The sequence below is a fragment of the Belonocnema kinseyi genome, chromosome 9 (genome assembly GCF_010883055.1).
Source record: "Belonocnema kinseyi isolate 2016_QV_RU_SX_M_011 chromosome 9, B_treatae_v1, whole genome shotgun sequence".
NCBI classification, from domain to species: domain Eukaryota; kingdom Metazoa; phylum Arthropoda; class Insecta; order Hymenoptera; family Cynipidae; genus Belonocnema; species Belonocnema kinseyi.
Window position 1 is genome coordinate 79,123,318 of NC_046665.1, and position 26,406 is coordinate 79,149,723.

The following is a 26,406-nucleotide window of genomic DNA, read 5'->3' on the forward strand; positions in this document are numbered from 1 at the left end:
ACATTATCGGAATGACAGAGAGCTAAAAATCACCCTAACCACAAAATAATACACATGCATAAAATTTGGTAATTAGCACAATAACATTTTTTTGTTATTATCTCTGAAAAAATAATCCGAGGACATCCGTTATGATATTTTATAGCATCTCCAAATTCAGTTTTTGAAAATTTTCATTTTTGTGGAAAAAAGCCGTCGAAACTGTACCCGATTGACCTTAAGGGTATGTGATACTTACAGTTTCCCGGGCTTTTTCTCCGCAAAAATGAAAATGTTTAAAAACTGAATTCGGAGATACTATAGAATATCATGACGGACGTCCCCGGACTTTTTTTGACGGATAATAACAAAAAGAATTTATTGTGTTAAATAAAAATGGTATGCAAATGCATTATTTTGAGGTTACGTCGTTTTTCATCTCTGCCTTTCCGATAATCTGGAAATTATTTATGAAATAAACTTTTTGATTGCCTGCGAACAAGGTTAGTTCCGGGAGATTAGTTACTATGTTTAATGTTTATTAGTAAATGCAAAGTTTTCGGCCAAAAATATTGCGTAGGGTGGAAGTAACGCTCGGGTGAATTGTAACACACATAACCTCGGAATATACACGCATGTTATTAGCAATATGAAAAATTTTTCGATAAAAAAAAACACAAAAAAGTGTGGGGACGCCCGTTAGCATGTTCGCTATAATTTCCCAGATTTTGAAGGTAAAATATTTCTTATCCTAGGAAAAATGACGGGGGAATCTAACACTGAAAAAATCGATACTATTTCCTAAGCGCTATGCAAATTAATCACATTTTGCTAAATTAAAACTTTTTTTAATTAACCTACAAAAAAAGTTCGCTATCATTTCCCAAATTCTTAAGACAAAATATTTATTATTGTAGAAAAAAAGCCGGGGGAACCTAAAACTGGTAAAATCGACAATTCTCTAAGTATCACATGCCCTTAACTCTAAAATATTGAACTTTTCTCTTGAATTTTATATTTTTTAACTCAACGTAATTATATCTATGAATCCCAAATATTTAAAAATGGTGATAATATTTTTCACTAATTTTTCATTTTAAAATTGAAGTTTAGTACAGGTGCGTGATTTTCTTTTTATAATTTCTGAACGAAGTTGTCTTGAAATTTTGGAAATGTCCTAAATTGTGTTTTAATATAAGCATGGTATAAGTAATTTACTGAAATATTTGTTGAAAAAATTGATTATTCAAAGAAAAAATGGAAAACGTGTGAGACTTATAGTGGTCAACTTTTTGGGAATGAACCTAAAAGACTTGTTAAATAATACTTCATCGCATGAGAGAGTAAGCAATTTTCACTTTTTGAAATTTATGATTATAGTACCTATTTTCATATTTAATACATAGCAAAGAATTTTAAAAGTACATTTTTCTTAATATTTAACTTACGAATCATAAAAATTATTACTTAAAATGTCGATGTTAACTCAGATTCAGGATTAAATTTTACCATAGCCATAGAACGGATATTTAAGTTGTATTAAAACTTATATTCAAATATTGTATTCGGAACACAGTATTTTGTTATTAATCTTCATCGAATTTGCTGAAAGAATCCTTAAATTAGTATTTTGATGTTTCAAAATGTAAATAATTTTTCCAGAATTTATATTATTCAAGTATTTAATAAAGTACAACAGCACAGATAATTATTTATGTTTACTTTTACAGTATACTTTATAAATACTTTAACTTCATAGAAAATGATTGGCTAATAAAACATGCAACGTCTCGTTTTTGTACATTTAGTAAAAGGTTATTTATCTTTTTGATGTGCACAAAAGTTACCCTGGAAAAACATTTGCATTTTGTACCTAGGAATCGCTAGACCCCCTGCATTAAAAAATTGGTCAAAATAATGAATTTGTTCGTAATTTTTTTGCAGACTCTGTCAGTGGTTGGGGGTTTGCTGATGATCGTTTCATTAGGGCCAGGAGGTGTTTCCATGGACGAACATAAGAAGAAGTACTAGACAGTGAGAGCTGTCATTCCATCTTTCATCGAATCATCTTCAACTTAAATAAATGAAGTCTCCATTGTTTGATTCATACATTCAACGCAGCATAAGAAATGTTTGCTGTGACAGAACTTAACAAAAAAGGTCTGGACAAAATGTCGCGTATGAGTAAATAAGTTTAGATTATTTGAATGACGAGAGAGGCGGTGATACGCTGATACGTAGTATCTTTAAGGACTGCGTGAAATTGAATTACATATATCAAGAAACAAGACTTTGTGAGAAACGACAAAAATGCCTTAGAGAACAGCGTTTTAAGACATTGTATACAAAGTTACAAAGCGACATACGAAGACTAATTTATACTACGAATAATCGCATTGTACATACATATGGCAGTACATTTATTGCAAAATATATATTTTTCGGTGTTTTTAATTCCTTGTACGTTGTAGCCTGTTATTTTTTTTGTAGGATTTAAGTTCCATGATTTTTAAACGTCGTTTTCTACTATAGATTTGGAGCAATTGTATTCTTCCATATGCAGTAACTCAAGTTTTGTCACTGGTTACGTTTAGATATATAAAAAATCAATTACTTGGATCAATCAATATTGCTGACGTGACTGTAAATAAATGTTCGATTCCAAATTTACATCAGGACTACTCATTTATTGGATATATTTATCTGAAAAATGCATATTCTTTTTAGGAACTTAGATAGATGAAAAAGAATTTTCGAGAAAGTGAAGAGGTTTGCACAATTTTTTTTATAGAAAGAGCCATCTGGGTTCAAGCTCCCCACTTCTAAAAATCTAATAATAACCGATGCAAACGTACGAAATTAATTTGCAGTCCAATAATAGCAGACTTCTATCACGGACAAGTTATTATACGAGGGACGACAAAGTTTACCTGTCTTTAAATTTTGAGAACAAGCATCAAATATAATTCAGAGTGCCATGATAATAAAAAACGGATACAGACACACTGTGCGTAAAGGAACAAATCTTTTAAAAGCACAGCCCTTTTCCTGCATTTTGAAAACTGTGTTCTACACTCAGCGATGCGATTACTGTTTCAACAAGTGAGTATTTCCAACTTTCTAAGAAGTTAGCAGGCTCATTTTTTCATATTTAATTATTTAAAATGTCATTTCCTTCGTGACATTTCAGCAATTTAAATTGGAAATTATGAATGAAAAAAATTATTTTTGTAAAGACCATTTATTTTCAGATATAAATACATGTATTATATTTCTGTAAAACTTTAAGGTACAATTGATAATAATACATATTAAAAATAGAATACGTATGAATTGACGCCGGTTTTAATCATGTCGAGATCATGTCCTTGAAAATGAGATGATGCAAAATTGTGAATCTGAATTTAGGTTATGGTCTCAGAAGACCGGTGACCCCGGTGACGTTTATTTCATACCGTTTGTGAATCGTCCCTTGTACTGTTTTCCGTATATTAGATTGTTAAGTTCGTAGAGAATAAACGTAATAAAGACTGAAGCAGATAAAAAATCGTGTGTTGTGATATCGTGTAAAATGAATCAAGATGCAGAAATAATTAAAAAGGGATCTGCTATTTTGACTGTCAAACCGTTTTGTTACGTTTTGAGCTCAAAGCAAATAAGTAGGAGATGTGACAATTGTCTCAAAAGGTAGTTTTCCATCATTTTTTGTTTCGTTGTATAAGTGTTTAATTGTTGATTCACATTTTTATTTGTGTTATTTGTTTATTGTGAATCCCTAAAAGTAATTTCAGGTTAGGTTTGACTATTTGTTTACTAACACTGTCATGTAATTATAACTGTTATTTGTATTTATGTCGTAAATAAATATTAAGATATAAGATTTATATGTAATTCCATATTTCTGGATTTTTTTAAGAGACATTTTCCTCCCTCAAAGTCGATTAATATTGAGTAAAGTCGTTATAAAAAAGGTTAATTTGATTATTTTCTTGATTCTAAAATTTCCCACTTTTGGGAATGCTTTTTATTAATAGTGGAAAACTTCTAAAATGTTCCGGTTGCCGATACGCCCACTACTGCAACCGAGATTGTCAAAGAGATGCCTGGAATATTCACAAGATGGAATGTATAAATTTGAACAGAATTGCCCCTCGAGTAATACCAGATGCTGCTCGTTTGATGGCAAGAATAATTGTAAAATTAAACCAAGGCGGTGGAGAAGAAAGAGGGTATTACACTGACGATAGTTACAGAAAATTCAAAGATTTAATGTCTCGTAAGTTTGCATCAATTTACTCCTAATTCAATTCATTTGGTATTCAGGGCGGCCACCAGGGTGGTACAAATTTACATCTCTAAAAATTCGACGATGATCAATCCCCCAAATTTGTTCGTTTTCCAGGAAAAGAAATTGCGTATTTTTTATATTTAAATCAGATCGAGATGAATTATTATTATATATATTATATACAATTAGTATTTGTCTAAACAACTATTTTTTCGCCTGTCATTCGTAAAAAGTTATTATTTTTCGGAACAAATGATAGAGTTGATGCATTTCAAGAATAATATTCCTTCTTTAACATATTTGGTAATTATTAAAACAATTTTCATTTGCATAAACAAGTGTTTTCCCCCTATAAGGCTTGCAAAGTTACTACTTTGCGGAATTGATAATGTTATTTAATCGATAATATTAATTTTTTAATTTCAGAACATGCTACTGTAATTTTTTTAACAATAATAATTTTTTTAAACCATTTTTTCAGTTGCGTCATTGGTAGTTGTTTTTTCATATCGATTTCATTGATAAAAGAAAATACTAACTAACAAGCGACATAGTGTAGTGTTTAAACCCATTTCCAAATATAATATTCTAAAAAATTTTACTTTTAGCATGCATCAACTGTATAATTTATCCCAATAAATAGCTTTTCAGAATTCACGATCGAAGAAACTTGTTCAAACAAAGAATAGTTGTTTAAAAAATTAAAAATTAGTTAAGAAATAATTAAAAACTTGTGACTCATTAAATAAAAATAATGAATATTGAGAAAATTAACAACAAAAAAGACAACATGAATTTGATATGAAACTTCTGTCTTACATTTTTGGGACATTTTCTAGGCACCATACGAGGAGGTTGGAAATGCCAATACTAAAGTTTATTGAGTGTAAATTATTCCTTGAACATTCTTTAAGACGTGACTAAACTTTATTTTACAAAAAGTTAATAATAAGTACTTCTTTTTTGTATTTGATCGAAAAACGAACTTTTCCTATTTAAAATCCCATGTTAATTTCAACATCCTGGGTGCAGGGTTAATATTGACCGATTTGAAAACAAAAATAAAGAATGTCTTTTTCTGCAAAACGAAGAAATTTCGGGGGCATGGGGGGGGGGGTCGTTCGCCAAAAATCAAAAATCGAATCTTTAGACTACGCTAATGGACAACCACCGGGAAAAAGCCGGGGCAAACTTGAATCAAGAGAAAACCGGATTAAAGCTAGAACTAAAATATTTTACTGGACATGTCCCGTTTTTTATAATTAGCGCCTTTTGTAACCGATAATTCCTTTATAAAATATATTTAAACGTACGCATAAAAAGGGCCCTGATGGCAGGTTTAACTAAAGGAGATATTTGCGTTTTTTTCTAAGTCAGGATGAAAGTTATTATTTTTGGCTTATGAGAATTTTATGAAAAATTGAAAAATATTTTTTCTCGTGAACGGTCATTTTGATTAAGGGACTCTACAAGAAAATGGTCAAAAAAAATTGTGCTGGTTTTTTCTTGCCAACTTTGAAAAGGTTTATAATTTTTTGCTATTAGATGTACTTGAGATACTACTGCATTAGTTTTCTGAAAAAAAGTACCTGTGGACAAGTACATTTTTAGCATACTAGTTTTAGATTTATTAAAAGAAGTGGCTACGTGTACTGAAATTGCGGTACAAATAGCTCGATTTTATTGATAACAAAAGTGGAACCTGGAAAAAGGTATATTTTTTACCGAAATTTTTGTATAAATATTCGCACTTTTTAGGTACGTGTGAACACTACCTTTATTAATAAATAGGTCTTAAATCAGTGCAAGAATTATCTGAAAATAATTTCTAGTGAGCGAGGACAGTTATAAAAATTATAATAGTATAAACAAATTAATAAACAAAATTTCTTTTTTGAGGATTCCCAATGTTCAGATCTCGTGCTCTATTTTTGTTTGTGGAATCACAAGTTTTTCCAATGACCCTGTGCTATGACAATTTGCATTTGGAAAAACATTCTTAATAGTTTCAACATCTGTTTATAAGAATTATTCAAATAATTAACAATTGTGTTCAGTTTTTAATTCTTCACCATAAAAATGCATCGGAAAAATATTTCTAATTGATTTCGTTAACAAACTTGTACCTATTCCTCGAAAAATCGTCCAACTGCATTTCTTTATAAAGATTCTTAACATAATTAAGAATTATTGTCAATTTCCGAAATATCATAACAAAATGTTTTCAATTCCATGAAATAGAAATTGAGGCCATTTATTGAAAAGTATTCCAACTATAAGTTTTTTGATAAAAATGTGTTATATATGTGCCATATCGTATATTTTTCAAATTACTTGTAAATAAACATTTATTTTTTCACATTTTATAACAGAAATATGGATTTTAATGAGCAGAATGTTGCAAATCACTAAAAAATTACGTTTTTCATTAATTTGCTTATATCATTGTAAAATTGTTTTCTAAATTATTCTCACTTACTATGAATTATTGATCTATAGATCCGTCACTGATTTGAGACCTTTTTTAATAAGTCTTCAAATTTTAGTACCTAAAATATACATCCCATAGAAAAAAATTCTACAAAATTTGAATTTTTTTTGTATCGGTTTTTTGCATAACAATATATAATTTTGTTAAGCATTTTCCCGTCGATTTCCATGACATATTTTGTCAGAGATCAACATCGGTCAAACCGCTCTCGAGAAAAAAATATTTGTCAGTTTTCCATAAAACCTTTATAACTCTTATACAGGTATTTTTTCAGATACATATAATCTTTTAGGAAATTGAACCTTACTTTGTTACAAACTTAATTTGAAAATCTGGACACATTTTGCAACTTGAAGGTCCTAAAGGACTTGAAATGCAGGAAATTTAACCGGATATTTTAATCCCTTTTCATGCGGACGTCCATATTATTATAGGTATATAGTAATAAAAAATCATCTCTGTATTTTTTCTTTATTAAGCACAGAAATCTTCTTATTCTATTTAGTATATGACTTAAAGCCAATTTATTTCTTGCAAATAGGTTTGTTGCTCATGGATTTTCGAGATTGATTATAAAAAATGTTTAACATTCCTATAGATTATTCGGATTTAAAGCAGGACGAAACGCGAATGGAACATTTTACTTCCCTTTGTGGTGTTTTATTCGAGTTTATGGGAAAATCGGAACTTCCTAATCCAGCAGAGCTGATGGGAATTTATGGAAGAATGTGTGTTAATTCTTTCAATATTCTGGATCACGATATGAATAGTATAGGAGTGGGAATTTACTTAGCACCTTCTATAATTGACCACAGTTGCCGACCTAACGCTCTTGCGGTTTTTGAAGGTACCACGATTATTATCAGAGCTCTTGAAGATGTTCCTCGTTTCGATTGGACCAAGGTGAAGTGAAATGCGATTAAAAATCATCCATTTTTTGATAGAATGACCACTAATATTTTGCTAGTATACATTTTTCTGTAGATAAAAATATCGTACATCGATTTGATGAATTCGAAAGATACGAGACAGGCAGAACTGCTAAATACCTATTATTTTTTATGCGATTGCGAAAAATGTAAAGAGCCTGAACCAGTTGTAGAAGCAGCTTTGTGTCCTGAAGCAGCTTGCGCAAAAACTTGCAATATTAATGAGAAAAAATGTATACACTGCGGTGAGGAAATCTCAGAAGACTTTTGGAAAAATTTTGAGGATACGAGAGATTTTACGGCGCACCATTTGCAAGACATGAAGACTATGGCTTGTATCCTTTTCCTATAATTATTAATTTAGGATATCCGCTGGTCCCGAAAAACAAAAAATGACCGAGAGTTTGTTGGGACCGGGAAAAACCGGAAAATGGCAGTGAATTTACATTTGAACGGGAATTTTACAAATTTTTAGAAGCAAAATCTATCTAATCATTTGTAATATCGCAAATTTCATATCACATGATATAAGGTAATTAAAAATTAGTTCGATTTTAACCTATTCAATTGGAAATTTTTAAATAAAAAAATAACGATTTCTTAATTTTTGTCATTCTTTGTTTGTTCATTTGAAAAAAAGAATTTAGCGGGTGTCACTGTAGAACCGCGTGAATGCCAAGAAAAACAAAATTTTCAACAGAGCCAAAAAAAGATCAAAAATTCGAAAAATTGGGGGAAAAATGAGAAAACATTTGCAATAAATTCTTGAGCTGGTGTCATAACCATGTAAGTGCCATTAAAAAAATTCATTTTTACAATTGATTTTTTACGCTCTCATTAATATAAAATATATCAGTGAAACACCAGAACTATTTCAGTAGACAAAAAAAGTATTCTAAAACTTTAAACAAACTTGTTTGTTCAATAATTTGTTTAAAAATGTGAGTTATTAATAAAATAATGTTGCCATTCCATTCGGCTAATAAAATCGCAAAAAGTCAATGTGTTTCGCTATTTTGTTATGGAGCCAATTCGTGACATATTATAAATAAACAAATGATAAACAAACAATACATGGACTTCATGTAATTTTTCCTACTGAATCAAATGGCGCTATGGGTTATTCTGTATCTTGGAAATTGAACAAAATGTTAAATTAGAATTTGTTTTATAACTTATTATTTATAGGAAAAAGGTGGCTGTCATTAGTTATTGTTTTAATCAATTATTTTGAAAGATGCTTCTAGAAAAGTCAAATTCGTAATTGTGTTATCTGGACTGTTGATTCGATTTTTACCTACATAAAGCTCTTTTTGTTAATGTTGTTCAGGAATTAAGGAAGATATATTTCCCTTCAATGTCTGTTGTTTTTAAAACATCTTTGCATTTTTAATGATAATTAACGATACGGTAATATTTGTTTTATTTTTTTATTTTTCATTGTGAAATACTAAAATCTGTTAACAGTTCAAGGTAACTCGGAAAGGTTGATGAACCTCATTTTTGGATATTTTCTAATCAATTTAGAAATCATACAATTTAAAATAGGTAAATTTTTTATTATACTGAAATTTCATTCCAAATTCAAATTATTTTATTTTGTTTTCTTATAATATTGTTACCAATTACAACAAATTGAAAGCAAAATTATATTAGAAGAATAATTGGATGTTTAATTAATAGTTACGAAAGAAGAATCTTGTAAAATTGAGATTTTAGTATTTTTTACGCGTATCACACTTACTCGTAATAACGTAAAATATGAACTAGTCGGCACACTACCAAAAGAAATGTAAACAACGTAATATTCCTTTAGGCGTGTTTTTGCTGATTAAAGAAGTAGAAAATTCAAATATATTTTTGGCAACATTTTAAACATGAATATTCTCAAATATTTTAAATCTCACTAATGAAACTCTTAACTTTGCAATTTCGTATCATACTTACCCATATCGCCCGTATCCGTTTTAATCATGCATTTTAAGAATTTTTCATTTGAAAGTCAAAATGTTGTATTTTGATCTATAAATAAGAATGGAACAATTATTATTTTGAACATCTAAAAATCGAAATAATTTACCTTCTAATTTAAAAAGTGTTCAGTTAAAAAAATTTAGTCGTCCAATTGTTAATGTTTTTAGAAACAATAAAACATTAAACAGCTAACAGCGCAGTTTTGATTACTAAAATGAAAAATCTTTCAGCTGTAAGAATTCGAATTTTTTAATTTCAGTGACTGAAAAATGTTTATGGACCGGGAAATGACCATGGAATTTGTATCCAGGATTAATATTCTCGCAGAATGATTTTTATTAGATAATTTAATAATTAGTTAGTCATCGGTTCGAAAACTCAATTTATGACCCTAATCTTAAATTGAATGATATAGTTTTATGAGATTTAGAAAATTTCCCTTAACTAACGCAGATCTTGATATAAGTAAAATGTGTCTAAAAAGACAAAAAGGTGTTTTCCATCCTCTTAATTTGCAACACGTTCGCACAACGGAATCAGCATTTGATGCCGCTGTGTCTTTAGAGTACTGGGAAGAAGCTGAGTTTTATGCTTTGCAATTGATTCCAGGTTATTTGTAAGTACTTATCGACTCAGAAAATTGTAGCAAATCATTTAAAAAGAAAAGATATTTTCTAACAAAATTAAGTTCTCGTTATTTTTTAGACATTATTACGACTTTGCGCATCCTTTAACGGGTCTGTTATACCTGATGTTAGGGAAGATACAGTTGCATTTAGAGAAAATTAAGGAAGCTCTCGGAACGTTAAAAACGGCAAATTCCATTTTGTTAATAACACATGGCGAAAAACATTCTTTGATTCGTGAAAGTCTGAGGCCTTTGCTTTCACAAGCCATCGCAGAAACACGTGGAATTAGTAACTAATTTAATATTTATTTATGTAATAGTTTTTTAATCATTAAAAAATATGGCTTTACTGATAAGAAATCGCTTAAAAAATGCGTTCGCATTCCATGAATGTTTGAAATTATGTTATGTTGAAAGATGACGTTTCTATAATATAACCAAAATTGATTGGTAACTAATAAAAATATTTTCATGTTTTAGTTTATAACTTAACTTGTTTCATTTTAATCCCCTATTCCAAAAAAGTATTTAATTTTAATATTAAGTGGTTATGCAGTAATGTTGATTGAATTTTCAAGATTTTTTTAACCATGTTGACAACGATTTATTGAAAATGACTACAGAGGATCGATTACTACATATTTCTGGGTACTTTTTCATTAAAAAATGTTAAAAACTGGAGGAAATATGGCCGCGACGAAAAACACGTTTTTAAATTATTACTTCCGGTGAATATGATAACTCTAGAATATGTCATCTAAAATCAAAAGCCAAAAAAATTTCAATATATTCCTATGCGTAGTGTGTGAACGAGAAGATTCTCATTTCTCATGTTCACCGAAAGTATTAGTAGTATTTGTAGTAATTGATCCTCTGTAATCCGTTTAAATAAAATTTTTTTTAACGTGGCTAAAAAATCTTGAAAATCCTTTAACATTTGCAGATAAAACTCCTTAATTATGTTATGTACAAGATATTTAGAATCAACTCATCAGCATTATATGAAGTAAATTAATTTTTAAATTATAAAATACAAAGAAATTTGAATTTCTTATGTTTTATTTATGATTACAGCTTATTTGTGAAATCTGTTTGCAAATCAGTGCAAGTAGATAAAAAAAAATCAATTCAATGAACGTAATCCGATTCCATTTCTATGGTAATTAAAAACGTGTTAAAACGGTGGCCAACATGATAAAAATCAAGAAGTAATGAAATACCAACCTAGCAACACAAATAACATTTGCCATATGTTCGCAATTTGACGTGACGGTGACAGTTGTCAGCTGGTTCCTTATGATCGGTGTGTGTTTAGTGATTATATGAATAAAAATGTCAAAATATGATTTTGGATCTCTAATAATGAACCGTAAGTCTTTAAATTTGTGCATAATTTGTGACTTTTTTCTTGTCGAGAGAAATATGATGGGTTTTTCCTAGAAACGTCAGTGTTTTCAAAATAATGGAGATTTTGTTGTTAATTTTTGTTTATTTATAAATATCTAGATTTAACTTAAATGTAATATTCAAGAAGTAATTAGGTTGTTTATTATTACATTGAAAATCATGTACTATTGCGAGAGTACATTGAACTTAACCTCAACTTTTGGAGTATTTTAAATTTTATTCGCGAAATTTTAAAAGTTAATGTGTGGGTATAAAATAGCTCTATTTAAATTATTATCCTTGGCTATGGTTTAAGTGATAAGACAAAGCTAGAAGGTCGTAGAAAAAATGGAATTTCAGTAAATGAATTTTTGTAGGATAATAAAAGTACAGGCAGTTCATTCCGGTTCTTACTATAAAAGAAGGTAAAAATGTTCAACGCTTTCAAGAGATTGACTGGCAAATCTGACGGAAATGCCGTGTCAAGACCAAATCATCAATCCATGCCCACAAATTTACAGAGGAAATTTGCTAAGGGAGTTCAATATAACAGTAAGTCAATTTGCCATGAGAACCATGAATTCTATATTTTTTATTCTTCGCTTACGAAACAATTATTTTCTTTGAATGGAAAGAGTAGTTACAGTATTTCAGTCCTTTAATATTTTTATAATATTTCAGTATTATTATATTTAGAATGTGGTAAAGAATGTTAAGGTTTATCAGTTTTTGGGTGTTCAAGTTACAAATTACAAAAATTATTAGTTTAAAATTTCGATGTTAATACAGTTTCAGGATTCGAATTTTCGAATGGTTTACCATGCACTCCATTTTTGAATGTAAACCAGATTTCTATGTTTCAAAATATTTTAAAGAATTTAAATGATTTCAAGAGAGTTCTCAAAAATTTCAAAGATTCAAAAATATTTCAAAGATTTTAAGCGGTTTCGAAGCTTTCGGAATACTTCAAAAAAGGTTTCAAATATTTCATAAATAATTGTACAACCGATTTCAAAGATTTCAAATTATTTCAAAATAATGTTTAAAAATATTTTAGCAAATTTCTAAGATTTTAGAAAGTTTCAAAAGATTTCAAAAAGACATGTGCATCACATTTCAACATTTTTAAAACGGTTTTAAAATTATTCTAAAATAGTTCACAAAGGTTTTAAAGATTTCATAAAAAATTTCCAAATTTGTTCAAAAACGTGTTTATCAGATTTCTATGATCCTAAACGATTTCGCAAAGATTTCAAAGGTTTTTAATGGGTTAAAAAGAATTCACAAAGGTTTGGAAAGATTTTAGAAGATTTCAAATATTTTACAAATATTTCAAAAAGATTCAAACAATTTCACAAAGATTTTAAAAGATTATAAAAATTTTAAATGGTTTCAAAAGACTTTACAAAGATTTCAAAAGGTTTGGAAAGATTTGAGAAGATTTTAAAAGATTTTAAGTATTTCCCAAAGATTTTAAATATTTTAAATGATTTCAAAGAAATTCATAAAGATTTCAAAAGGTTTGGGAAGATTTTAGAAGATTTCAAATATCTTACAAAGATTTCAAAAAGATTCAAAAGATTTCACACAGCCGTGTATATCGGATTTCATAGATTGATGCAAACGATTTCACAAAGATTTTAACAAATTATAAGAATTTTAAATGGTTTCAAAAGACGTCACAAAGTTTTTTAAAGATTTGGAAAGATTTGTGAAGATTTTAAGTATTTCACAAAGATTTCAAAAAGTTTCAAAAGATTTCACAAAGGGGTTTATATCAAATTTCATACATTTCAAACGATTTTACAAAGATTTTTAATATTTTAAATAATTTCAAAGGAATTCACAAAGATTTCAAAAGGTTTGGAAAGATTTGAGAAAATTGCAAATATTTCACCAAGATTTCAAAAAGATTCGGAAGATTTCACTCAGGCGTGTATATCAGATTTCATATATTGCAAACGATTTCACAATAATTTTAAAAGATTTTAAATGGTTTCAAAAGAATTCACAGAGATTACGAAAGGTTTGGAAAGATTTCAAATATTCCGTGGATTCCAAATATTTCACAAAAATTTCAAATATTTCAAAAAGATTCAAAATATTTCAGAAATATTTAAAAGATTTGAGAGACTACAATAGACTACACACAGATTTCAAAAATCTCACAAAAATGTCAAGAATTTCATAAAGATTTCACAAAGGCGTTGTACGTTAGATTTAAAAGATTTCAAATGATTTCAAAACATTTTAAATATTTAAAAACATTTTATAATGATTTGAGAAAGATTTAAAAAGATTTATAGAATTTTAAAGATTTCACAGTAATTTTAAAGATTTCCAAATTAATTACACTTTTAATATTTCTAAAAAGTCAATAATGTGTTTAATAATTTCAATTACTGAATTATTTACTAAAATTCAACAGAAAACCTGAAAGACTCTTAATTTTGTTCATGAGAATCTCTAGATACCTCGAATAAATGAAATGAGGAACAATTATAAAACCTAATCATTTTTCTAGTGAAAATAATTATAAAGGGGGACCGAAACGTGGGCAAGACTTGTTTATTCTACCGACTTCAGGGACAAAAATTTATCGAAGAATATGTACAAACTGAAGAAATTCAAGTGGCAAGTATTCAGTGGAACTACAAAGCCACCGACGACGTCGTCAAGGTTGAGGTTTGGGACGTCGTCGATCGTGGAAGACGACGGAGAAAGATGGACGGACTAAAAATGGACAACGCACCTTCTGAAAGTATTATAGAGGAGCCTGCTTTGGATGCAGAGTTTCTGGACGTTTACAAAGGGACCAACGGTGTCATCATCATGATGGACATAACGAAATCTTGGACTTTTGATTACGTGCAACGAGAACTTCCAAAAATTCCTAGCCATATACCAGTTATTGTTCTAGGTAATCACTGTGATATGTCGCATCACAGATGTGTCACTGCGGATCACGTTACTTATTTTATTGACACTTTACAAGGAAGATTAGCTCAAGTAAGTATTCAAAATCTAATGAAATCCTCTGAAATTCCTGGGAAATTCGTGCATTTTTTGAATCCCTTGAAATCTTATAATTTCTTTGATACCCCTTTAAAATCCCCTAGAATTTGTGAAAAAGTGATAGTAACCATTTCAAGATAATTCACGCGGTTTGAAAGTATTTCAGTGGATTTGTATTGGATTTTGCCAAACCTAAGCGATCATATAAGGTCTCCAAGGTCTTTAATGATAAAAAAATACAATGGATTTCAAAGAATTCGATTTGAGGATATTTTACAAGAGTTCAAGGAATTTAAAACACTTTGAAATCCTGTAAAAGATGAAACTTTTTGAAATTTCTTAAAATCCCTTGAAATGTTTAAAATTCTCTAAAATCCCTTAGAATATTCTTAAATGTTCTGCAAGTTTTGCAACCCAGAAACTATGCAAAGATGATGAAATCCTAGCCTTTTTAAGTTTGGGAATGATTAATAAAATTTGTATGATTACGATAGGAATTAAAAACGTCGTTTTTTTTTAATTCTATCATGAATTGATAGCGTCACTAATAAGGGTGACGGCAATTTTTTTAAAGGCAAAGTGAAAAAGTAGTTGCATCTGTGAACAATTAAAGAAAATATTAGCATTACTTTAATTTGTTTTCAAAATAATTTAATCATTGAAAAAGTGTCAAAAAATTTAAATAGTTGTGTGCCTCCGAGACCTACTAATACGTAAAAACCCACAGAATATAAAATAAATATCTCCTAATTAAATATATTTTCCACAGGTTAGATACGCAGAGACGTCAATGAGGAACGGATTTGGTTTGAAACTTCTGCACAAATTCTTCAATCTTCCATTCCTTCAACTGCAAAGAGAAACGCTTTTGAAACAAATAGAAACCAACGAGGAGGAAACCCGACTGACAATACAAGAATTAGACCTCTACCAAGAAAGCGATGACGCTGATTACGATACATTTTTAGATAACCTTGTAAATAAAAGACGAGCAGTCGCCGATTCTGCTTCTGCAACCGCCCTAGTTCCTAACGTCACATCATCTTTGAGCAACCATCACCTTTCTTCGCCGAATTATTCCGGAAATTTTAATTCAGACATGCGAAGGACAACATCGATGCCAGGTCCAATCGGCGCTGGTAATCCAATTCCAGTGAAGAACGCAGAAATAAGATCTCCGCCAAAGAAAGAAAGCACAGTACCAAAAATGCATGAGAATTCAGGAATGAACTCGCCACAGAAGCAACAAGCTTCTTCACTTTCTGCTGCGCACAGCACCCCGAAGGAAAGTTTAAAGCCGGTAGAAAATTCTGATAGTGTAGACAGCAGGCGGGATTCGAATTCAAGACAGCAGTCCTTTATGTCTAAGATATTTGGTAATAAAAAGGAAGATGAAATGGAGAAGCTACCCAATATTGCTGGGATGAATTTGAACTCTCCTTTGACGAGCGTCGAAGACTTCGTACCTGATGATGCCGTTTTGGATAAATCTTTCCTGGAAGAAGGCAATCAAGGATCGCAAGCATCGCCTCATGAACGTGCGGATTCCGATAGGTACAAAATTTAAAGGAATTTCAGTTTAATTTAATTCATAGACAAATTTAGCTTTATAACTAATAAAGAATTGCACATTTTTTAGTGACACAGAGACGGCCAATCCCTTAGTCGCCGGTTTCGAAGACGATTTGTCTTCCGGCGACGAAGTTGCAACTCCCGTCCAATTAAAACTTGCAGAGAACCCTCTGAGTAAACAGAAACATAAGCGCGAGTTGCAAGGTGCGGAGGCAAACCAAGAGATGCTGCCGCAGATCAACAAGCGCGACTCCGTGTCTTCCAGCGAGCAAGACTTCCAAGGTTCTAGTGAATTTGAACTGAGTAGTAATCGAAGAGACTCTGATGCCTTTGATAGTTGGCTTGGTCGGGATTCCAAGTGGCGGCAAAGTCCCGAAGGAGGTGAGGATGTCAGCAGCAACAGTGCCAGAAAAGACAGGCTCGAATTCAGCGACGACAAGAGTCGAGATGTTAGCATGACTAGTTCTAACGTACACCTTGAGCTTCTTGACAATTTTAGTGTGCAACATTTGAGTTCGGCTGGAAGCAGTCCTGTCATGAAGGGGAAAAAGAAGCACAAGGAGAAGGTAATAATTTAAACCCAAATTCAAAATGTTCTTTTTAATTAATTATATTAAACCGAGGGGTTGACCACTCAACTTTTAAGTGTACAACAGATTTCAACAGATTTCTGAAAGGCCTTCACTTAGATATTCGAACAGGTCACATGGAAAATCACGTAACTTAATTTTCCAATTGTAACTATCTCAAATATTTCAAAGACTTTATGAAGGCTTGTACACCGGATTTTGATAGTTTTCAACCCCTCAAGGAAAAAGCTGCTAGCTTTAGACTATTTAGATTTATAATCCATTGATGTAATAATCTGATATAAAAGGAGAAAAATTCATTTATAACAGGAGATTGTACAGATTCTCGATCCTTTCCCGGAAATTCTTACTAAGAAGCATGCTGGTGGAGATTTATAATTTGAAGTCGCAGTGTAGTTCCAAGTATAGATTTGCATGTAATAATTTAATTGAAAACTAAGTTGAGCCAAACGTTTTTTTATTTCATTGTATAACACTAGAATATTTTTAATAATAATATATCATATTATTCAGAATGAGGACAAAGAGAAGAAGAAAAAAAAGAAGTCCAAGGAAAGAGAAAGGGAGAGGGAGAGAGAGAAAGAGAAAGAGAGGGAAAAGTCCGAGAAATCTGAGAAGGAGAAGAAGAAGAAGAGACGTTCATTACAGAAATCGAGGGACGAGAATCGAGAACGAGATGAGCTTGAAGAATTTTTGAACGGCTCTGCTACAAGAGTTCATGTTGACATGGCATACGAAGCCATATAAAAATCGTGTCTATTCTTTCGTCCGGCATGAAGTTTTTTCGGTGTTTGTGACCTATTTACATTTCTCAAGACTTTAACTGTCGCTACTAAGATAAACGGCTTGTACGTTGGAAATTATTTCAAAAGGAAGTACTAATTTTATAACTGGAATAAAATTTTGATGGGTTTCGTAAAACAATTTTGTTGACAGAACTTGTTACGTAGCTTTTTGAAACAAGTAAGAACTAAAAAAAAAGCCAGTAAATACACATAATCAAAAATGCCGTATCAAATCCTGCATTTAATAATGCATTTTTGCTGAATTTTTCCGAAGACTCAAGAAATTTGCATTCCAAATAACTAAGTGAACAGTTTCTATCCTACTGCAGAGCCTGAGATAGGTATTTGTGATTTAGGTATATTTTTTAGTTGATATACAACTATACAACGACAATGTTTGCCACCGAAGAGAATTTTAATTCGAACGAGTTTTCTGTAGTAGTTAAAGTAATAGTAAGTTTCATCGAACCAAATCTATTCTTCGTAATTGCCGAGTCTTTAATTAATAATTACTTGACTGACTACAATCAGTTGTTTTTATCTTTATTTTTTTATTGTTAAGTAGTAAAGTGCAAAACAGATCTGTCACATCGTCCGTTTCTATTTATATAACCATTTATCATTGTTAATTGAGATTTTAGATGATGACATTGTTATATTTTCGCCATCTAACTTAATTATATCCTGTACGATTATACTATATTCAAAACGGTTTCGTGTTAATAAATGTATATATATATATATATATACATAGTTGCCTCAATTTATTCTTTTTTTACCATGTCATAAATCTGTTTTCATACTAATATTTAAACTGAAGTCGCAAGCTTTCAAGCAGATTGAAAATCTTAAAGAACGAACAAATTAATTTAAAAAAATGCGCCAAACTTTTGTGGAATATCTAAAATCTACAGAAATCGAGCACGGCGCAGTTAGGTGGTCCAAAAAACGCTTCTCGAGCTCCAGGGCAAGACACCCCCCCCCCCCCTAACGGTTCCATTTTCGGAGGAAATAAATCCGTATTTTTTGTTCGAAAATCAAATAATAACACATGCCGCCGGAGTATTTGAAATCCCATTTGATTAACATGGGAGAATTTTTAATTTTCAAAAAATGAAACTCATGCTCTAGGGTTTCATCGAAACGTGCCAAGTTTTTTTGTGATTGAAGATGAGTGTCTACGAAATGAAACTGTTATCATAACTTTACCCCCCCCCCCCCAACGCCCCTGATATGACCCAAAATTTAAAAAACTACATTTTAATGTATTATTGTTAATTTTTAGCAATTTCTGTCGTCTTTTTCATTCAAATAATTACCAATGGACAATTTGAAAATTGCTAATGACTTCTTTAATAACGGTTAACTGTTTAAATAAATGTAACTTATTTAAACAATTATTTTCTAACAAATATAAAAAATAATCGTATTTTCTTATTGACATGTGATATAATAATTTTTATACATTTCTTCGACTGTTTCATAAATCTCTATTTGCTTCAACAATTTTTAGTTATTTGCTGAAGCAGTTTCTTTTTCGATAATTTACAAAAAAAATTAAATAAAATATTACACATACCATATTTTTTTTACTACATAGTGTATAAAAAGAATAAATGTTTCGAGAAGTAGTAAATTCTGTTAAAAACGGCATGTAATTGTTTAAACAATTTTTTTCCGTTCAAGCAGTTTTCTTTTAAAAAAGTGGATCATTAATATAAAATATAACTCATAGAATTATTCTTCCAACAATATATTAATTTTTTTTTGTCTTCCCGTATGTCACCTTAATATCCATAAAAGACTTTCAAATTTTTAAACAAATTATATTTGTTTAAAAAATAGAGATTTGTTAAACATGAGAAGAAATGTATAAAAATGATGTAATTATTCAACAAAAAGTAGCATTGGATAACATTTTATGAAAAAATTGAACATCTTTGGCTCAATTTTTAGAAATTTTGTAAATAAACAATAATTAAATGTTCGAATAATGACATATGTTTTTAAACAAAAATTTACTACGTCAAACAATGACCAACTATTACATTTCAATAAGAAAATACGATTAATTTTGACATTTGTTGGAAAATAATTGTTGAAATAAGTTACATCTTTAAACAATTAAACATTGCATAAAAATTTATGGAAAATTTTCAAATTGTCCATTAGTTTTTATTTGTATGTAAAAGACGACAGAAATTCCTAAAAATTAACAAAGACGTAAAAATGTAGTTTGTTATTTTTGAGTAATATTTGGGGCGCTGTGGTGGGGGGGGGGGGGGGGGGGGGGGGGGGGGGGGTAAAAATAAAAATTATTAGTATGGTTTATTTCATAGGCACATATCTTCGATCCCTTAAAAGGTTGGCATGTTTCGATGAAACCCTGGAGCAAGAGTTAAATTTTTCGAAAATCAAAAATTTCCCCATGTTAATCAAATGGGATTTTGAAGTGCCCGGTGGTACGCGTTAAATATTTGGATTTCGAAAGAAAAAAATCACGGGTTTATTTCTTCGGAAATGGAAACTTTTGGAGGGTGTCTTGCCCTTTAGAGTGGAAAAAATATTACAATTATTTTTTGGACAAGTCTACTGCGCAGCATTGAAATTGCTGAGAAGCCGAGAAGTGCCGAGAAAAGAGAAACTGCGAGAAACATGGCTGCAATTGCGTGCTCGCTCCGTGTTACTGTGATCGCTTAATTGAGAAGAAATTAGTGAAATAATTCAAGATTGTTTTATCGGCGACTTAAAATATTTAAGCAATGTCCCAGTGCTTTCGATCAATCTCCAGCAAACTTCCTCCGTTTGTTGGAACAAGAAAACAATTAACACAATTCGACCGACAGCTGCCAAAACACATAAAATCATCTACTTTTTTGGAAGAGGTAATGTTATTATAGCCCGTTCACGTAAAAGTTAATTTTCCCATTTAAGTTTTTGTTACAAAGAATGCGATCGTGTCAAAATCATTAGCAATCCTCGCGTACTGTCATTGTTTAGACTTCCAATTATTGAAACACGTTGAACATAACCTCCAATCCCTTACATAATGTTCGATTTTTTCTGCAAAATAAAATACATTTTCATTATGTGATTCATCATTTTATTTATTTGTTTCATTTATCAATGATCTGAATTTCATACGTTTCCTAAAACATGACTTTAGTCAAGATACCTAATTCATTTAAGTCTAGTGAGTCTAATTATTTTGAAGCTTTGCGATAGCAAATTTCTGGATATATAAAATCGGTTTTGCAGTCTTGCGCGAGTTTACAGCTTTTTATTATGCAACTAGTAAAATTGCAATTGCTAGATTTATTTTAATTTATAATGCAAGAAAAAGCTTTTTTAAGAGGATTATTTTAATTCGTCTCACAATGTTCCTTGAAATTTTGTTGATAATTATCGATAAATATTAAATGTGCCTTGTTAAAACCATTTAAAACAGTAAATATGAAATCCTATTTTGCAGTTTCTTGGAGCACGGAGTGTCCTGAATCCCGCAGTCGCTTTAAAAGAATCACCAGAATCCAGCAAGAATTTTCCGCTTTTCCTCTTATTTACAAACAAGTCAAATTCATTGCTGGATGATTCAGTAGTTCCTTTGAAACAAAATGGGCAAAAGGAAGGCTGGATTGCAAAGTTTGAGGACTTAGAGGAACTCCAAAGTTTGAACATCCCCTTATCAGTGGTACAACCAATTGATACATCACTTGAAGCTAAATGGAGGAATAATAGACAAAAAGTAACGAGGAAACAACAAAGTAAATATGTACAGGAAGTGTATCACAAAAGGGCTTCCTTCACGATAAATGATCATGCTCTTAATCAAATGATTCCTCCCGATATTGAAAACACAACCGTGCTTTTGACGAGTGGAGGACATAATCTTGAAGCAGAAACAACGAAAGATGTTTCAGAAGGTGGTGATAGTAAACCCAGTCAGGAGCAGCTAGAGCATGTATTTAATAATCTTAGGGACGAGGTAATTATATTCCGTGTTCATTTTCATATACTTCATCACATTTAAAGGGTAATTTACTTCTTTCCGAGGGTTTGACGAAAAAAGTTTACCAAGGTTTTGAAGACAGGGTGTTTAGCCGGCCGGGGATTCGAGTAAACCCCAGGAATATTATTTAGGATCGGAAATTTCGATATTATATCGAAAAATCGACTTTTTTACTTGATCTTTTTTTATTGTTTATTCGATGATCGGAGAGAGGAAAATCTGTTTGTTTTTTTCACGTAGAATATCACTAAAGTTTTTTTTATCGAGTTGAAAGATAGCTAAATTATAACCGTAGTGAGCATTATACATTTATCAACTGGTTGTCAATATACAGAGGCCTGAGGTTTTCACTTTTCAGGTGCTTTATCACCTTCACATTAGTGTAACTTCTTTTAGTATTATCCGATTGGACTTTTATCATAGTATTTTAGACAAGTCTTTTTATGTACATACTTTAAGAATACCATAACAATTTTTTTTCATTATGAATATTTTTAAATCAAAATTAAAATTGATTTTTTTTTGAAATAAGTACTTAAAATTTTATTTTGTTAAGAAAAAAGCTTTTTTACACACTCAAACCCACTTTTAAAAATAAAATTTAGCCCCACTTTTTTTATTTCCCAACTTATTATCACACGAAAAGCCAAATCGAATTGAAAATTTGGAATACTAAACAAGAACCACTAAGAATGTTGGGTCTGGTCCTAAATTCGTATAATTATGAAAAAAGTTTTTTGTTGTAAATAATTTTGTTTATTGTGTTGTTGTGTTGTGTGAAAATAAGTTGGGAAATAAAAAAAGTGAGGGTAAGGTAGGAATCTGGTCACGTGACCCACTCGACACATGGCCTTAACGTGAAGGTAAAAAGCACCTGAAAACGTGAAAAATTCAGGCCCCTATATTTTGAATACCGGTTGATAAATGGACCTATGATTTAGTAAATTAATATAAATCCACTAGGAATATAATGTAGAAAAGCTTCAACCCGATTAAAAAAAGAAAACAATAATTTTAGATAGGAACATGTGACGTACCGCATATAAGAAGGTGTTCAAATATTTGTCTTCAAAATTTCATGCATATGGCCCCCAGATTTTCTTTAATTCACAAAAAGTTGAAGCGTTTAAGAAAAATTATATTTAGAGTTTCTTCAAGCCCCATGAAGTTCAACATGTATTTCCCATTAGGAAAAAAAGACATTTTTGTACATTTTATTCAGAATCGTTAATATTAAGCGAATCGAATTGCAAATAAAAATTTCTCCTCATAATTAGCTATAGAATAAGCATAAAAAATTACTTTTTTAAACTTCCCTTCTATTAATATGTTTTATAGAGTCCCAAAAAAACACACACAATTGAAAAATTGGGTTTTGCGAGTTTGGCTTTAAAACAATTTATTATTGTTTATAACAATTTTCTTTTAGAACTGCTGTAGTAAGTCGCGGTTTTTCCAAAATGTTCGGTTTGAGAAAGGCAAAAGTCAATGAATTTAATCAAATAATTGTTTAAACCATATATTATTATTTAAAACAATATTTTCTTACAATGATGCTAGAGAGTTGAAGTTTTTCTACAATTTTCCACTTATTGTCCACTTTTCAATTAAGGGAGGTAATAATTAATTCTATAAGCAAAAATAATTGTTTAACTGAATTATTATTGTTTATAACTATTTTCTGATATAGTAATGCTATATAGTTGCATCTTTTATGACATTTCTACCTTTTTGTCCGCTAAAATGCTAGAAAGTTGGAGGTTTTTCTGAAATTTTCAGCTTTTCTTTTACTTTTTTAATTAGGAAAAAATAATAAATATTAATACTAATTTATGCAACAAGGCCCTCAGTAAGTATTTTAACGAGAAAAAGTGGAAATTTTTAGAAAAAACTGCAACTTTCTAGCATTATTCCAAGAGAATGTATTTAAAATAATAATAAATTATTTGAACAAGTATTTCTGTTAAATTTAATTAATTAAATAATTATAAACAATTTTAAAAAATTGAAAATTTCAAAAAAACGCGACATTCTTACTCTATTCTAAGATAAAATGGCTAAAAACTATAATAATTTTTTCAAACAATTAATCTAAACATCTAAGTATCGGTAAAAAGTAGTATTTTATGTATTAAAAACAATTTGTATTACAAAAAAATCATTAGCTCCAAAAATTCATAAAGCCTAATTTTTCATTTTAATGAACGAAATATAATATGGTTTTTTTCGGGACCGTATAAAATAGACTTATTATGGTGCTATTTAAAAAGTAATTATTAATGTGTATTCTATGTCTGATTATGAAGAGAAATGTTGAGATTCAAATCGATTCTCTCACAATAGAAGATTCCGAATAAAACGTACAAAACTGTCTTTTTTTTCTTATAAGAAATACGTGTTAAACTTCAGGTAGCTTGCGAAACCGCTAAATATTTGTGGACAATATGCAGGAAAATTTGAAACAACAAATTTCATTTCATTTTTGGACCATCCTAGTAGGTATACTATACAGAAACGATCTTAAATTCGTTTAATTTTAATTATATGAGCTAAAATTTGTTTTCCTCAATAGTAGATTGACAGCTATCAGAATTCTATACAAACGTCGTTAATACTCATTTTATATATTTTACAACAAATTCTTCAATGTTTCCAATAGTTTCGTTTTAACTTTAAACCTGTTGCACAATGCAAGCAAAAATGTGCTAATCACTTCAGTCTGTGATTGAGGATAAGTTTGATATATGTAATTGCCAAATTACAAAAATAAATCCTGAAATTAGTCAGTGAAACAATTTTTTGGGGGAAAAATACCGCAAAACCCCAGAAATTTCAAATTGGTAGATCACTAGACTAGTTTACTAACATGGAAGATACTCCAAGTATCCCTCGTCGATTTGATTCTCCCTGATATATGTTTGTAGAATTCGAAAAACAAAGCGATACGTTTTTTTTTTATCAGCAGAAAATACTTTGAGGAAGTGAAACAGACCCTCAAATATAGGGATTTTTAAGTGACGATTGTAAAGTTTTCTGTATAAAAACAAAGCTGATTTTGTGTCTATGATAATATATACTTTCCATACCAAAAAAATTGAGAAATTAATTTTATAACGAAGGAAGTCAAATAGATTCCATCCAACATAAATACAAAAATTATGTTTAGGACCCCCCCCCCCCCCCCCCCCCCCCCCCCCCCCCCCCCCCCATTGTGTATAGAATTGCAAAGTAAGTCTAAAATCGAGTAAAAAAATCCGAAGAGAATACGTGATGCATAAAAAAAAGAGGGTGAAGGTATTTATGTATAATTAAATCTTTTTCGCATTATTTTCAAAGTTTGTTTAATTTCAAGGTATGCGATCTGTTGTAAATGTATCACCTTGATTTTTTTCGCAGGATAAAATTTATTACAGAATGGGAACTAATAGAATAGCAAACAATGAATATTGAATCTTTCATGTCGTTCCTGTTGGAATAACTTTAAAATTTACAATTTTATCAAATTATAGATATATTATCATCTTTACTTAATATTTTTACAGGTAGGATTCATTAGCCATTTTCATCTGTTCTATTATTGTACATTTTGTGATAAATTTTATATTGCGAAAAAATAAGGGGAAAGTTTGAATGTCAATTTTAAAATTATTCCAAGAGGAACAACAGGAAAAATTCAACCTTTAGATGTATTTGTGTTTAGAGTTTCTAGAAATTATGTGCGTCACTTTTCCGATTCTGTTATTTTGATGAATTACGATATCAATTTACAAATCAGGAATAATATTATTAAGCTTTAGTCTTTGGTGTACAATCAGTTAACCTCGCCAGGATATACTAATCTTTTTAAATATTCATGGTACAAAACCGAATATATTATAGAAAAACCAGGTGAATTCGAAATTCCGGTGTACTTTAGCTGCGGTGATTCTTGTAAAACACATTGTGACATATTAATTTTTACGAATATCGCTGTAATTCGATGTTCAGGGTATAAGAAATCATTATGTTTTAAACACTTGTTTTACGAATATCATTATTGTTCAAGGTTTGAAGAATACATCTTCGATATACTGCCTAGAATGCAAAAGAATGTAAATTTGACCAGAACGTATTTTTTTGTCTCTAAACTTTTTTGTGTACAGCGCGTATTTTCTTCGGATTTTTTTGCTCGATTTTCGACTTATTTTGAAATTTTATACATAATTGAGGGGTGGTTTACACCCGCTTAATTTTTTATATTCTCATTTATGATTGAGAAAGTATTAAAATTGTCGAAAATTTGACATCACAGTTTTTCAACGGATCTCCACGTTTCGAGACCACCTGAATCCGAAAATAATGTTTTTAGGATGGCGTCTATCTGTCCGTCCGGCCGTCCGTAAATACGATAACTCTCGAAAAAATGAGCGGATCAAATCCATCTTTGGCACACTTGTTTAAGGTCCTAAAAGAAAGGACGAGTTCGTTAACCAGCCATTTTTTATGAAAATTCAAAAAGTGAGCGCATTTTGAAAATTTTTGAGACCACTGACAATATGAGTCAACGGTCATTGGTTTGGCTAAACATGTTACTGACCACTTCTTGATGCGTGTTTCGTATACAGACATCGCTTGTGTGGCTAAAGCTACTAGGATTGGTTCTATTCGCTGATCATGGACGCTTAGCGTTCGGCCCTCTGGCGAAGGGTACACTGCTATTATCGATGTGCGCACTAGTTACTAATGTTACTTTGGATACCATTTCTGTCTTTAAAAAAGTA

General features: G+C 30.4%; 4 protein-coding genes across 8 annotated transcripts in view; all 4 read left to right on the top strand.

The window, feature by feature from the left end:
• LOC117179672 (surfeit locus protein 4 homolog) overlaps nt 1-2,645 on the top strand; it is a 6,356-nt gene extending 3,711 nt beyond the window's left edge. Inside the window, exon 3 of the mRNA XM_033371693.1 lies at nt 1,924-2,645. Coding sequence (XP_033227584.1) covers nt 1,924-2,010 — 87 coding nt within the window. The 3' untranslated portion in view covers nt 2,011-2,645. The remainder of the gene's footprint in view (nt 1-1,923) is intronic.
• A 30-nt stretch (nt 2,646-2,675) lies between these two features.
• LOC117179671 (histone-lysine N-methyltransferase SMYD3) lies at nt 2,676-10,773 on the top strand. 3 transcript variants are annotated; one of them, XM_033371691.1, is made up of 7 exons: nt 2,676-2,748; nt 2,850-3,081; nt 4,014-4,255; nt 7,357-7,661; nt 7,743-8,022; nt 10,115-10,277; nt 10,367-10,773. In XM_033371691.1, exons 2-7 carry the CDS (start codon nt 2,957-2,959, stop codon nt 10,584-10,586), a joined length of 1,335 nt encoding a protein of 444 aa, XP_033227582.1. In that variant the 5' UTR covers nt 2,676-2,748; nt 2,850-2,956; the 3' UTR covers nt 10,587-10,773. The 3 variants fall into 3 exon arrangements, with proteins under 3 accessions (XP_033227582.1, XP_033227581.1, XP_033227583.1); XM_033371690.1 differs by having other exon boundaries at nt 2,704-3,081; XM_033371692.1 differs by lacking the exons at nt 2,676-2,748; nt 2,850-3,081 and adding an exon at nt 3,094-3,666.
• Nucleotides 10,774-11,546: 773 nt separating this feature from the next.
• LOC117180068 (rab-like protein 6) lies at nt 11,547-18,382 on the top strand. 3 transcript variants are annotated; one of them, XM_033372383.1, is made up of 7 exons: nt 11,547-11,658; nt 12,053-12,227; nt 14,200-14,684; nt 15,460-16,244; nt 16,330-16,828; nt 17,162-17,268; nt 17,366-17,469. In XM_033372383.1, exons 2-6 carry the CDS (start codon nt 12,107-12,109, stop codon nt 17,228-17,230), a joined length of 1,959 nt encoding a protein of 652 aa, XP_033228274.1. In that variant the 5' UTR covers nt 11,547-11,658; nt 12,053-12,106; the 3' UTR covers nt 17,231-17,268; nt 17,366-17,469. The 3 variants fall into 3 exon arrangements, with proteins under 3 accessions (XP_033228274.1, XP_033228276.1, XP_033228273.1); XM_033372385.1 differs by having other exon boundaries at nt 17,162-17,254; nt 17,366-17,412; XM_033372382.1 differs by lacking the exon at nt 17,162-17,268 and having other exon boundaries at nt 17,366-18,382.
• Nucleotides 18,383-20,138: 1,756 nt separating this feature from the next.
• Nucleotides 20,139-26,406, top strand: part of LOC117179473 — a 13,583-nt gene continuing 7,315 nt past the window's right edge. The window contains exons 1-2 of the mRNA XM_033371327.1: nt 20,139-20,522; nt 21,110-21,622. Coding sequence (XP_033227218.1) covers nt 20,400-20,522; nt 21,110-21,622 — 636 coding nt within the window. The 5' untranslated portion in view covers nt 20,139-20,399. The remainder of the gene's footprint in view (nt 20,523-21,109; nt 21,623-26,406) is intronic.